At 41.2% G+C, this 14,017-nt stretch overlaps 1 protein-coding gene across 4 annotated transcripts in view; it reads right to left on the bottom strand.

The window, feature by feature from the left end:
• Positions 1 to 718: 718 nt before the first annotated feature.
• The window catches only part of Slc7a2 (solute carrier family 7 member 2), a 59,020-nt gene continuing 45,721 nt past the window's right edge, over positions 719 to 14,017 (bottom strand). For 2 of the 4 annotated variants that reach the window (XM_075986571.1, XM_075986572.1), the window contains exons 7-12: positions 13,644 to 13,783; positions 11,503 to 11,605; positions 9,890 to 10,095; positions 8,458 to 8,624; positions 7,497 to 7,605; positions 719 to 6,235 (exon numbers count right to left, since the gene is read on the bottom strand). In XM_075986571.1, the coding sequence (XP_075842686.1) occupies positions 6,039 to 6,235; positions 7,497 to 7,605; positions 8,458 to 8,624; positions 9,890 to 10,095; positions 11,503 to 11,605; positions 13,644 to 13,783 (922 nt within the window). In that variant the 3' untranslated portion in view covers positions 719 to 6,038. Of the gene's footprint in view, positions 6,236 to 7,496; positions 7,606 to 8,457; positions 8,625 to 9,889; positions 10,096 to 11,502; positions 11,606 to 13,290; positions 13,428 to 13,643; positions 13,784 to 14,017 lie in introns of all 4 variants that reach the window. The other 2 variants (XR_012911861.1, XM_075986573.1) reach the window with 2 other exon arrangements.

Raw genomic sequence — 14,017 nt, 5'->3', positions numbered from 1 at the left:
GTGACCATGTCTAATACTTACATGGGTGCTGGGAATTTGAATGCAGCTCCTCTTGCTTTCACAGAAGTGTTCTCCCCGCCTCCCAGCTATCTCTACATCCCCTTATCAAGCATTTTGCTATGATGGGGTGGATGATAAGGAGCTTCCTAAAGATCAATGTCAAAGGGACAGGTCCATGGACTATCAGTTGAAGAGGTAATCTCAGACATGGGATCTTGGAGTGGCATGCTTCAAAAACAGCTGATTATTTTCATGATGTATCATGAGGACTAAAGTTTTGTGGATGTTTCTTTTTTTTTAATTAGAACTAGAGAGAGTTTATTAGGAAAGAGAAAGCTTTCTTCAAAATAGAAATTAGATAGTGATCTAAGGGAAAAAACCCAAATCAACGACATCAGACACCATTCCCTTTGTAAGTGCATAAATAGCATTATGTTCTAAATCTGTTAATTCTTGGGTGTTTTGAAGATGCTCTGTTTGTTGTGTGAAGTTCAGTTTAGGAAGGGTGGATGTTTCTTTCCTATCTTATAAGACCTGGTAGTCACATCGACGGCTCTCTGAGTATAATAAAATAATAATGAAGAAGATTACATTGTATTGTGTTTCTGAGCTTTAAAGGTCCTTAAGTTCAGAAACCAAAGACAAAACATAAGCTTCCAAATTTTAAGTGAGTCTGAAATGTGTGCTTTTATGTTGTGTGATACACATCCATACTAAATTATTATAAGTCATATTAAGGTTTATTTAAAAACACATGGTTACATTATAAAGCATAACATTATAACAGCTGAAGCAGCAATAGTTTTTATTACAAATTCTAAAAAAAGGAGTTCAACTTTATATGTAAAAAGGAACACCAATTACCATTAAAAACATCAAAATTATTTCATGAACAAAACGTTTTTACATTTGCACAAGTACTTACAATAGGGTACTTGTCGGGTTTTGTAGACACAGAAGTTCTGGATTGTTTTAGGCCTTCATGCACAACTGCTATTAAATATAACGATAACAAAATAAAGCAATAAAACAATTTGACACTGCGAGTGGACATGAAAAACTTGGGGCTCATCAGCGAGGTGTGGGTACAGTAGGCCACCCTGCTGGCAGTACAAAGCTCCTTACCAACAGGCTCTTGACCATGCAGGAAATACAGCAGGCCAGGCCCTACCATGTCAGTTCCAAGACACAGCCACACCCCTCCACGAGTCACAGATATTCCTTGGTCCTTATTCCCCTAAACAGACTGATAAGATACCTAGAACTGTAGTTAAGGATTCCACATGACCGTAATTCATTAGAAGTTCTTTACTTCCTACTCTACCTCACTATCTTAGACACCTCCAGAAGGTAAGCACAGACACCCCATACAGCAGGCTGCCTGGTCGTGGCATTAAACGGGGCTCCTAGCTGGAAATCTCTATGGGGCTGTCGGGGGTCAGAAAGGCTGCTTAGAGTCCAGAGATTGTGGCAGCAGCTTCAGGACTTGGGTAAGGACAGACAAGTAGAGAACTCCTGACCAGTAGTGTTAAAATAGGGTTATGCTATAACAGAATACATCTGAAACCAATAAGAGAACAACTGTGTAAATATAAACAATCATGAATTCTACAAAAGCCAACACCTAAACCAGTAACACAACAGTAGTATCAGACCTCTCAAAACCCACAAAGCTATTTTAAATTCTTTAAATACAAGTATATAAGGAAAAATAAGGAAAAAAAACCCACCTCAGCTAAACAGTGAAGTCTAGCGACCTTATCTTCACATCTAGAGCTAAGATGACCTTTGCTGGCATTATTTACTACATGAATTTCAGTACTTTTCCTTGATATATAAAGTAAAACATGTACAGAGAAGGCACTGTTTTGGAACTAGCAAAACAAAACAACAACAAAAAACCAGATAACGGCACCCCTGCCACCAACCCCTACACACTATGTGAATATGAACCACCCATTCACAACGCTCGAAACCAATCTTCTAAAGTGCTGTGGAAACTGTATCTTAGGGACTATCATCTTCTAAAGTGCCATGGAAACTTTATTTTAGTGACTATCACTTGAAGGGTATCTGGAGAAATCCCAAGTAGTGCTGCAAAGAAGCAAGAGCTGGGATTTTAGTGCAACGTCATCATCTGGGTGGCGGTTTGGGGATACACTCTGATTTTCTCTCTTTACATAGCCACCATATGTGCGTGAATGTACGCAGGCATGTGTGTGTGCCCACACCCTGCTATACTATATGATGGGAGAAGGTAAGGTGCAGTTATTCCTTCTGTCTCCTTAGCACCGTAGGGCAATCACTCTCCTTCACCTCTACTAGAAGGTCAAACCAACTTAGAAAATGATCTAGCAACAATTCTGAATCACAGTGTTTTATTAGAAAACATTCGGGATGTGGGAAAAAATTAGTTAAAAGAAAAGCTTTATAAAGTTTAAAATTATCTAACCTTTTCTTCTTTAGGAAGACTATTCAGATGCTGGTGTTCTTTTTAAATTAGTTACGTTTAACTCCAGTTAACAAACCAACAGTAGTTTCAATGTTAATTTTACATATTAATGTTGATACATACGTATATAATATTTTGGTTAGTTTCCTTGACTTGTTTCACTAAGGAAACAAGATTGAGATATTTTAGTATATCTCATAGATTCTAGTTAAGTTTTTCTCAGGAGTTTCTAAACCTGAGTTTTCATAAGCGCCCTTTTAAATAAATGATTGGTGTGATCTTTATGTGCTAATCCCCAGATCATTCTTTTTTGTGAGGAGTATGAAGTTAAGGTGCTGCGAGGAGACCATCTCACTGAAAATGCCAACAACACAGGGTAAGAAAAAGGTAAAGTACTACAAACTGTTGCTCACCGTGATGAATAGAAAAAGGCATCCACATTTGACTTTCTGTATCATTTGCTCGCTAGTCAAATCTATACAAAATATTTGGGTGATCCTACAAAACAGAAAAGGACGCTTTGCTCACAGTGTTATGAACTCAAGTTCAGGGGGACAGAGGGTTGGCAAAGAGGTGGTAGAACTGGCGTTTGCTGGCAAGCACACACAGGCACAGGTGTGTCAGAAACAATGCCACAGAAACAAATAAACAAGAACATTCCAAGGTCCCTACCCCTACTCCATTCAGATTTAAAAGCACCCGTCATAATATACTAGAGCTTAGTGATTTCATATTAGAAACATGATAAATATGTCTTAAAGAATCTATCTATAGAAAACATACATATAAAATTGTAAATTTTAAAATAGCTTAAAATCTAAAATATCTATCGATATAAAACATTAGTCTCTCGCCACATCAATTGGGTTTTTATCTATGTAACAATATCACATCCAAAGCTCATCATAAACCCAACTTACTTACACGCTGATAACCAAAAGCCCCCCACAAACACACAGACAAACATACAGCACACAAACATATGTCAATGTGTTTATAAACACTATACACACACAGACTTGCTTATCCATTTGGCTCTTCACAGAAAGAGTATGGTCTCTGACAAGACATCTTTCACAGGCATCCGTGTATCCAACGTGTTTTGGTGTGAACATCCTCAGTGGGCACAATACTTCTAGTTGCCCACCACGGTCCAGACATATCTGTTTTTATATTTATGGTTGTGAGCCTAGCCTTTAACGGCTGAGCCATCTCTCCAGCCCCAGACATACCTGTTTTTATTATACTAAGAAACTCAGAGATTCGTGTATGACCTCGTTCACGTTTTCTGTGTGAAGGGCACTGCTGTAAAAGCAGTGTTTTTTTTTTAATTTAAAATTTTTGAGAATTTTTTTATGTGAGTATATAGTTCTGATGATTTCTATCCTCCCTTTCTTTCTCCAATATTCCCTACTCCCTATCAAATCCATGACCTCTTCTTTATTATTGTTACATATATACATGTGTGTGTGTATGTAACCTGCTAAGTCCACTTAGTATTGCTTGTATGGACAAATGTGTAATGCTGACCACCTGGGACTACTTAATTGACAAGCGGGCTCATCCCTGCTTCTCCCTCCCTGGGCAGCTACTAATGGTAGCAAGAATCCCTGACCACGCTACAGTGCTTCTCACACTGCTTTAGCCTTTGCTTCTTCTACATTTCTTCTGTGGTAAAGCAAGCAGCTGGAAAGAGTATCCGGGCTTTGGATTTTCTCACGTGCACCCTGGAAACTTTGGAATGTCAGCGCTAATCCCTGGGTCAGGGAGGCATCGTTAACAACCAGGAGCCCAGAACCTGTGTCTGATTAGCTGATAGTTAGCCACAATTAACGCCTACTTCCATACGAAGGATGACAACTGCTTGGAAACGGCATCAGTAAAATCAATGTTCTCTTAGAAGGATTATGAAAGAGCAATTGATCTCCTTGTCTTTGGATTACACAAGGCAACTAGCATTCTTGGTAACACATGGTTGCCTGGGAGTGCCGCCTGGTGTTACCTGTCTGGCCTCTAGATTTATCTAATACACCATTTAATTATTTATACAAAATTAACTCACAAGGAATAAGAATGATTGGAGATTTATAACCCACTATCAGAGAACCCTATAAAGTAAAATGTAGCAATCAGAGAATCTTACTTATAAAATTTATTTAGTCATATACAAAGATCACTGTGCTTTTAATTCGATTTGGTTATTTAACTCAAAGTTTTAAAAAACTGTGTTCTGAAAGTAACTGATGATTTATTGCATAATATCAGAGCTGTGTTAATAGGTTTAATGAAGCCAGTTAAAAGCAAATGAAGCAAAAAGTGGTAAATGATGGGATGGGGGCAGGAATCTCTAAACATTTCTAAAAGAAACAGCAGAGGTTTATTAGGTCTAAAATCCACAAATTGGGCTCAAATGCCCTGTGAGATTGGACTAGCAATATGTTCCTGCATCCCTTTATCTTCTTCTTCTTCTTCTTCTTCTTCTTCTTCTTCTTCTTCTTCTTCTTCTTCTTCTTCTTCTTCTTCTTCTTCTTCTTCTTCTTCTTCTTCTTCTTCTTCTTCTTCTTCTTCTTCTTTACATTGCAAAGATAGAATTTGCTATCACATCTATTTCCATGTAGGTCAGAGAAAATATCAGAGCAAAAGAGCGATTGATGTAGCAACAGAAGCTGAGCTGTGATTGGGTATTAAGTAACAGAAAATAGCCTGAACCATTCCACCAAACATGGGACACAGGGGCTTATACTGCCCTCACTCACTTTTAAAAACAGAAAGCCTGTCTGAGCCTCTCTAAGTCTCTCTGGTCCTCTGGCCGTGGGATGGGACCACTTAAAGGGTCCCGAGCAGGTCCTAGTACCTCTCCCGAGTCCTTGATGGAGGTGAGGTTGGGGGAACATGCCACTTAGAGCAGGCAGAAGCATTCTATTTAAGGACCAAAGCTCTCAAAACCAGGACCGACCATCTGGTGTCACAGCCTCGCCTCTCCATCCTGTCATACTGAATAAAGGCACGCTCCCCCTGTAAAGTTTAGTAAAGTCCTAGCAAGTAGAAGAAGACAACGTGTGATAACTCTAAAGGCACTGTAATGTATAGAAAAGGCTCATTCCTTATCTCCTGCTCACCCTGCTCACTGCTAAACATCACGACAGGTGGCTGCCTTCTCAGCACGCCCAAGTTGACAGTCATAGACCTAATAAAGAAAGCCACCACTACTTCCCTAACCTCCCAGGACATATCAGAACACACTTCTGTTCCGCAATACACCCTCCATTAGCATCTGCCATCTATGCCACCCATCACGACGCTGGAAAAACGTCACAGTAACAAAAGCCAAGGACATTTAAAATTCACATTCCCGAACATACATGGACGCACACGGACACGTTACTTTGGGATACTCATTGCTGAGGAGTGCGCTCAGGCAGTTTCCCCAGACACAATAATTCACCATCTGAAGAGAGGCTGTCTGGAGGAGGAAGTATAAGTTAGGTGAGCCATGTCTGCAGCAATCTCATGCCAGCCCAGCACGATGGTGATGTCCCGCATAGTTTACTCCTTATAAGCGATGTGGTGAGACTGTGGGCCGGCATCAGCATTCGCTTGTCTTTTCATGGAATATGAAAGGTAAACTGAGGCTCCTTTGGTGATGGTCGTTGGCCTGCATGGCGGATTTCTCTTCTGTTGCTGCGCTGATGTTGTCTGAATAAACATCTTCATCATCTTCCTCATCCCTGGGGTGACCCTCCAAGCTGTGTCTAATGCCGTAAGCGAAGTAAATCAAAAAGCCTTTGGGGAGAGGAAGCATATCAGAGTGTTAGGAAATATTTTAATGTGGAAAACAATACAATAAGTCTCCTCCTCTCTTTCTGTGCAACCTGGGAAAACCAGAATGTGTGCATATATAGTATAAAAGTGCAACCTGCTGAGTCTGCTTTTGTTATGCATGTGGATACGGCTTCAGGACTGGCCACTCTGCATGGGACGCCCAGTAAGGGGGCTCATCCCTGGGAGAGGCCAATTCTCCTTCCGTGAGCAGCTGTCAGTTGTTGCCTGTAATTCCAGGGACCATCAATTTAAGAGTATGTGTGTGTGTGGGGGGGGTCATAGGAGGGGTTAAAAGGAGGTACTTTGGTGGGGCTGGAGGGAGGGAATGGTGGAGGGAAAGTAATATAATTATATTTCAATCTAAAACATATTTAAATAAAAGTAAACCATCTTTAAAATGAAAAACAGAATGTGGAATTAAGATGTTGCATAGATTGCCTATCTAGACAGAAAGCACCTCTGAGTTTGTAATCCCCCAACCCTACAGAATATAGTTTCTCTCAACAAGTATTTTCAGACAGCAGTTATATGGAAATTTTCCACTTACGCTCTCAAATCTCAACAGAATAACTTTAAGCAGAATGATGGGTGACGCTCACATTGCACACTGAACCCCAGCAGTGGGTTATCAGAGTCATGGCTGGGTAGCCTGAAAAGCATGCCTGTGCTCACAATGGACATGGACATCCTTCTACCTGTTACTGTCAAACGGGAGGCGTCACTAACCGTGCTAACTGTGGGGGAAAAGAAGGCAATGCTTTAAGTGCCCTTAGAAGATAATTACTTATAAATATGTATTTTCTCATGCTACGTTCTAGTTTAGACAGCTGGGGAAGGGTTTGGCACTGGCACTGTTATGACAAATATTTGAGGACTTCATTTTCTCATTCATAAGTGGTAGAAAACAGAATCTATGTGCACTCCGGGGTTAGTGGGAGATAAACGAAAACTAGCATCTGAAGGGCTGGAGACGTGGCTGAGTGAGAGAGGCTGGGAGAGCATTTCTGAGGCCTGGGTTGAGTCCTCAGCCCAACAGAAAAGAAAATGAAAGGGAAGAAAAATGAAGAAAACGTTTATATTTGGAAACACTGGGAAAGTAATCATTGAGAGGAAGTCATAATGAAAGAAATGAACAGAATGTTTAGTTGGAGGAAGGGAGTGAGCGCATTCCCGCAACCACAGCCGACACAAGGCGAACCAACCTCCAGATAACATGACTTACCAAGCACCATCCAGATGCTAAATCTGACCCACGTGTCCGCACTTAACTGGACCATCAAGTAAATGTTGACCAGGATGCTGGAGGCCGGCAGAAAGGGTAAGAACGGGACCTACGGGAAGAAACATCCTTTGAGTCCAGAGTTTACTGTGGAAGCATATTCTCTAAGTGATTCCAAGGCAGTGTCGATATCTGACATGTAGTCCTACTGTGTCACTGAGCTCATAGTCTCAAAAAATAATTCAGGAATTATTTCTTCAGGACCTGAATAAATACCAGGGAACTAGATAAAACTAGGGAAAGGAGAATCACCATTCACATCACTTGCAGAAGTGGAAAGAAACACAGTGACACCTGCTGATTTTCATTCAGCCACCGCAGGGCTTAGCATCAGTGTGGCTCAGAGTTCACCGCGCTCATTTATCCATCAACAGGGGATGCTTCTGGATCTCTGGGTATAGGTAGCTCTGTTCATACCCATGCCTACCCCTAGTTCCAGTGGTGCAGGGTAATTTAACAAGCACATGAAGGCACTGGTGGGGATGAATCCTCACAAGAGGGCTTCAAACTTCTGAAAATAAATCCTCAAATTATCTTCCTTCCTTCGCTTCTTTTCATCCTCATTTATTTTTTTAGTGCTAGGGATTAAACCCACAATCTCATCAATTATTTTTCTGATACTATAGACTATACAACACAAAATTTGTTCACTGTATGAATGTATGTATGTACGCATGCACACGTTTGTATGTATTCATGCATGTATATATGCACGCATGCATGCTTACTCAAGGTTTTGAGAAGAGCAGTAGATGACTCATGTACTGTGACTAAAGGAATTCATTAAAGAATTTTGACAGTCTCGTTCCTTGTTGGCTTTTGTTTAGAAAAATTCAATAAACACAGAACACATACAGAGGACGTGTATTCAAGAACTATGATTTCTGATGATTATTTCACTTACCATGAAGGCTACTTTTTGTTGATTCTGTGGCTGCCTCCAAATAGTCAGAATGACGGCCGTGCAGAGAACAAGAAACAAGGCGAGAAGAGCCAGGCTCCAGGCTTCCAGGCTGGCAATGGCCTGGACTCCGTACGTGGTCAGAACACTCAGGCCCAAGATGAGAAAGGCTGTGGTGTCAGTACACAAGCAGAGTCAGCACACATCCTTGTCTCACGTCGCTCAGTCCTAGGGGTCTAGCCTGGTGCAACACCAAGTTCTTTATAATCTATTTTGCCACACAGACCCCTCACTTCTTTTCTATTGTAAAAAAAGAGACAGTCTACTTCACCTACGTAAGAATCATGCCCTCATGTCTGTCTTTTCAGAAGTCAACCTCCCCACTTGGCACTAACATCCTGCTTTGTCTGACATGTGATGAGGGCTCCTAGTTTCCTACTCTTAGACTACATGAAGAGGATCATTTTTGGTGGTGTGTGGTTTCCATTTCTTTTCAAATGAAGTATGGCAGCTTTGACTATATTAAGCTAGTATAAAGATTATTTGTTAATACAAAGAAATAATATCCCATGATCTGAATCTTTCTTCCACATTCCAGGCAAGGATGTCAGGCTTCTTCTGATCATCACATAGGCAATAAAAGTCCCTCCTAGTCACTCTCAGAGAAGCCTGTTTTTCTCTAGTTTGCGATGATCTTATTGTACAGTCCTCAAGAGCAAGGGCAGTCTGTCTGACCACCCCAAGTATTCAGAACACAGATAATGCCCAGTAGACGTCACTAAACCTATAGGAGGTTAGGTAACCAGAGAGCTAACAAAACGCTCCTATATTGCCTCCCAATACCATTGGGGTCCAGTTCTGTTACTTGGCCTGATTCTTTAACACAGGGAGCACCCTGAGCTAATGGAGTGTGCCAGTTTCTAATTCTGCAACTCTTCCTGTAGGAACTCCTTGCATCTGTATGCATATGTGTGATTATGGGAAATGTGTGTCAAAGCACTCACGTGGAAGTCAAGAGATAGCCTTGGATGCTGGTGGCCGCCTTCCACTGTGTCTGAGGCAGCCTCTCTTACTTGTCACAGTGTGCAGCAAGCTACTGAGGGATTCTCTAACTCCCACCTTGCCGCAGCGACACCAGCCATACGAGCACATAATTCCCCATCCAGCTTCGCACGGGTTTTGGAAATCTTAACTCAGAGCCTCACGTTTGTGCAGTTTGTACTTTATCCACGGAGTCTGCTCTCCAGCTCATAAGTCTTCCTACAGGATATAACTCGACCATAACTACCAGCACCTCCGTAGGTCAAATTTCATGTCTCAAATTGGCTGCTAACATATCCCGGGCAATGTGAGGCCTTGTCTTTTGCCTTCCACAAAGACTGGTTCTACACACCCAAATCTGTTGGATCTTCGAACATGCTCAGTGAAGACTTACCCAGGAATCCCACCAGAAAGCTCACGAGGGAAGCGGACTGTCGGGTGGGCAGAGCAGAGGGGTTGAAGAGGGCTCGGAGGCTGAAACCTTGTCCTTGTAACATGGTGACCTGGGACTCACTTTTCGAGGTTGCATTGGTACATGATTCCAGAGTTTCCTTCTCAGGGGTGTATTTGGGCTGCTCGTAACACAAGCCAGGTTGGTACCTATCCCCAAATAAATAAATATCAGTGTCTTTACTCTCATCAGACCAAATGAAACTGTCACCGTAAACTCTTTGGTGAGTGAGACACTTTACAAAGTCCCAGTGGGTACAGTCAGGTGACCAGCCTCATAACTGACTCCAACTCACAGTGTGCTGAGCTACAAACCCCCACAGACACTCTGAACTTCCTCTCCTTGATCTTTAGCCAGAAAGTTGTATAGCAAATGCCAAAAAGTAAAGTTAGAAATAAAGGTGAAGAAATGACGGCAACAGGATGGTACCTGCAGCCCCCTTCCCCAGTGGCATTGGGATGTATAAAAAGAGCCCGAAACAGTCACCAGCTATGAAGGACAGCATCTCTTTGGCTAGGGACTCACAAGCTGCCACCAGGGTCTGTTTCTCTGCCCATGTTTCCTTATTCCCAGCCTGATTCGTCTCACTTCACCCAGAGATGCTCACTTAGCTACTCGGCCACCTTACTACCCCATGGGCACCATTTTCCTGCGATCTGCCCTATTCCTCTACAGCTCATCAGTGTATCGCTTGCTTCACTTCCTAGTACCTGTGGCCCTTGCCTATTTCAGAAACACCCCCCCCCATGAAAAGAAACGCGTTCACTAAGGAAAATGCACAAAGGAATTCAGAAGGGCACAACAATGACCAACAGCGTCATTAAGTTAATCCCCATTAGCATTTTGGTACAAGCTCATCTTGGAATATATGCAGACATAAACGTTTATTATTTCTTAATGTAAATTTATAATGTTATTTTAAAAAATTCAAATTTTATGGCTTTGTATCTTCAAACTGGAATAGTTTTCAAAACACCAAAATATCAGCTTTTACTGCGGAAGAAGCCACTGTAAATGTACCTTCACTTACATCATTATTCTCAGCCACGTTTTCCACACTTCTCAATCTACCTTTTCCATGAGCATCATTCACATCGATTTGTTGGTGACTCCTTGATAAGGTCTTTAGTGAAAACCTTAGCACTAAATCATTAATGCTAAAAGTACTTATAACCTCGCACATATTTGGTAGATACACTTATTGACTTGGAATAACATTCGGGATATATTGACAATATAACAAAGGCAATATCATGTAGTAGTCAAGAGTAGGGGCCTATTTGTCAGTCTGCTAGTATTTATGATTCAAAAAATACAACACGTTTATGTATCTCCACACATTGTAATGAACAGCCTTGTACACTGGGACAAGCTATCGGTAAGGGTCAAACTGTACTTGACTTTTTGCTAGAAGTCAAGTCTGCTTCCCATACTCCATCTTACTGCTTTAATGCCTCCCACTTTGGTGACACTGCTGCTGGATCTTTGCAGTCCTTGCTCTCTCCATGCCCTGTTTACCATCTGACACACGCCCTTCAGAACCAACAGAGACTCACCTGAGGATGAGCACACAGGCTGCGACCAGAGAGTAGGCCATGAGGGTGCCGATGGACATCATGTCCACAAGAGCCTTCAGGTCAAACAGGAATGCCATCACAGCTATCAGGAAACAGATGGGAAAGGTAAAACCAAAGATGTCTGAGGACATTTCTTCCAGTTGCTCACTCACTCAGGGACAGCTGACTGATACTCTTCTGTTCACAACGTCATAAGAGAGTCTCTGGGCTATATAAACTGCCAACGCTAAGACTCAAAGCCCCCAGTTCCTTAGGAAACATTAAATACATCTGCTATGATTATTTAAAACATACTATATGACAGAACACTGTCTTTTGAGGTCTCGGAAGGTAAACAAGCACTGCTAGGAAATACCAGTTTGATGTGTATAAGTTATATAACCACTTTAAATTCCATTTGTATCAAGTTATATACAACTCAACATATTTTAAATAGTCTTTACAAAATAATACTTATTTTCTTCAGTGAAATAATATTTTGGATGTAGAGTAAACTTTAATCAAATTAAAACCACACATTCTGGAAGACTGATTAGCTATGAAAAATCAACTTACGATCCTGTACATAAAATCTCAACAATGTTAAAAAGTAAAAATACCTTATATTAGCTGAATTTACTACATAATACTCCCTGTCTTAGTAAATAGCTAACATCACATTTAAATTATATGGTGTCCTAGACCTCTTTTTAAGTTTTATCGTCTATGAACTCACTTTATCTTCAGTCAGTCGTTCTAGGAGCAGAGGAAATTAGTTCCTTTTTAGTTACATAAGATGGACAATATTTGACATTTATTTATTTACTTACTTTTACCAAATCTAGCAACTTCCCATGGTCTTCCTTGATAGAATTATCCCTGTTTCATAGACAAGCTGACTTAAGAAGGTTACAGTGGGCAGTTACGGGCAGAGCCGTCCTGTATTTACAACCCTCCGACATCCCTCTCCTCTCTGGATATGCACCCCATGCCCCCTCTGCAGACGCTTCATTACTGGTATAATTATATAATAGATTATCAAACATGTAGCACATTTGTAATGACTACAAATAGCCAAGTGCTACTAAGACCATTGTCTCAGGCTATGCTACCCCTGAAACCTTCTGCATGCTCTAAGAATCTGGCCAGAGGTAGTTAACACAAACATCATAGCATATCAAAACGTAGGCAATCTAGATTCTAGGAGTCCAAACCTACATGTCCAAACTATTGAACGACAGCTAGGTTCCTAATGGGGGCTGAGAGGGTGCAGGCCTAACCCTGCTGGACTTCACTTTGGGGAGAGAGGACAACCAACTTCGGATTACCTTTGGCATTTCTTTTCTTACACTGGACTAAGACTTGGTAAAGTTTAGCTTTCTAACAGTCCTACAATCATTATTTTAAAATCAGCATTTCCAATATTAAGCAATGATTTAATCTAGAAATTTTTCTGTGCCCAAATTATAACTTTATGTGCTTATTCATCAGTTAGAAGAGTGATATCTAATACATAGTAGAGAGCCATTAGCTCCTCACACATGGATTAGATGCCTCAATGGTTAAAGTAGGAAAAACACAGAATTCCCCAGTGATTAGTTATGAACGAATTTCAGTGTTTCACCATCACCATAATTGTCAGATGTTAATCCCAATACTCACACAGTAATTTATCCATGATTGTGTTCTTAACTTACATGCACAGCATGCAGACCCTTTTTTAAGTCCACGCATGCGCACAGCACGTTTTAGTCCAATGATGGAGAAACCTGTGTTTGTAAAGCTTACCAGAGATGACCCCCGCGGTCATTGTGGCAGCAATGGGTGACTGCCTCTTACTCACTCGCGCAAGAAATCTAAACAGTAAGCCATCCCGGGCCATGGCAAACAGAATGCGGGGTAAGGGGAACATAGAACCCAGAAGACTAGAATAGAAAAATTCATAATCCAGTGTGAGTTGAGTATTATTCTACAAGGGTACATATAGGTAAGGTACACAAAGAGACCAAAGTAGAAAAGTCACAAAGTCATTGAACTTTATGCTAATCCGAAATAGAAAAACCACCTAACTGTCTACATTCTCCAGAGTTCTTGACAAAAAACGATCCCCCTTTTCTTAGTAAAAGTCAACGCTCTCTCACCTGCTACTGCACCCGATGACAAAGTAGCAATTATTGGTGTCTTCGTTTTGGAATTGATTTGAGCTAGACATTTGAAAAGCAACCCATCCTCCGCCATAGCATAGATTACACGAGGCATTGGGAAAATGGATCCAAGAAGACTGGGTAAAAAGCAAAGACATGCAGTATGGCAAACACAGTCATGCATGATCACACGTGATCACACCCAGAACAGAAACACCGTGATTGGATAACACTCGTCAAGACTGCTGTGGTCAAGGACTCACGTGGTCTTACAGTGTGCTGCGGTTGGGCATTTAAACACACCTGCCAGTCAGTAATGGCCATGGTGTTACTTATAACTTCTGCAAATATCTGCCCAGCAAAATGATAAG

This window comes from Microtus pennsylvanicus, chromosome 9 (assembly GCF_037038515.1).
Source record: "Microtus pennsylvanicus isolate mMicPen1 chromosome 9, mMicPen1.hap1, whole genome shotgun sequence".
Lineage (NCBI taxonomy): Eukaryota > Metazoa > Chordata > Mammalia > Rodentia > Cricetidae > Microtus > Microtus pennsylvanicus.
Note: the sequence above shows the minus strand (reverse complement) of the source record. Positions and strands in the feature narration are given on the sequence as shown.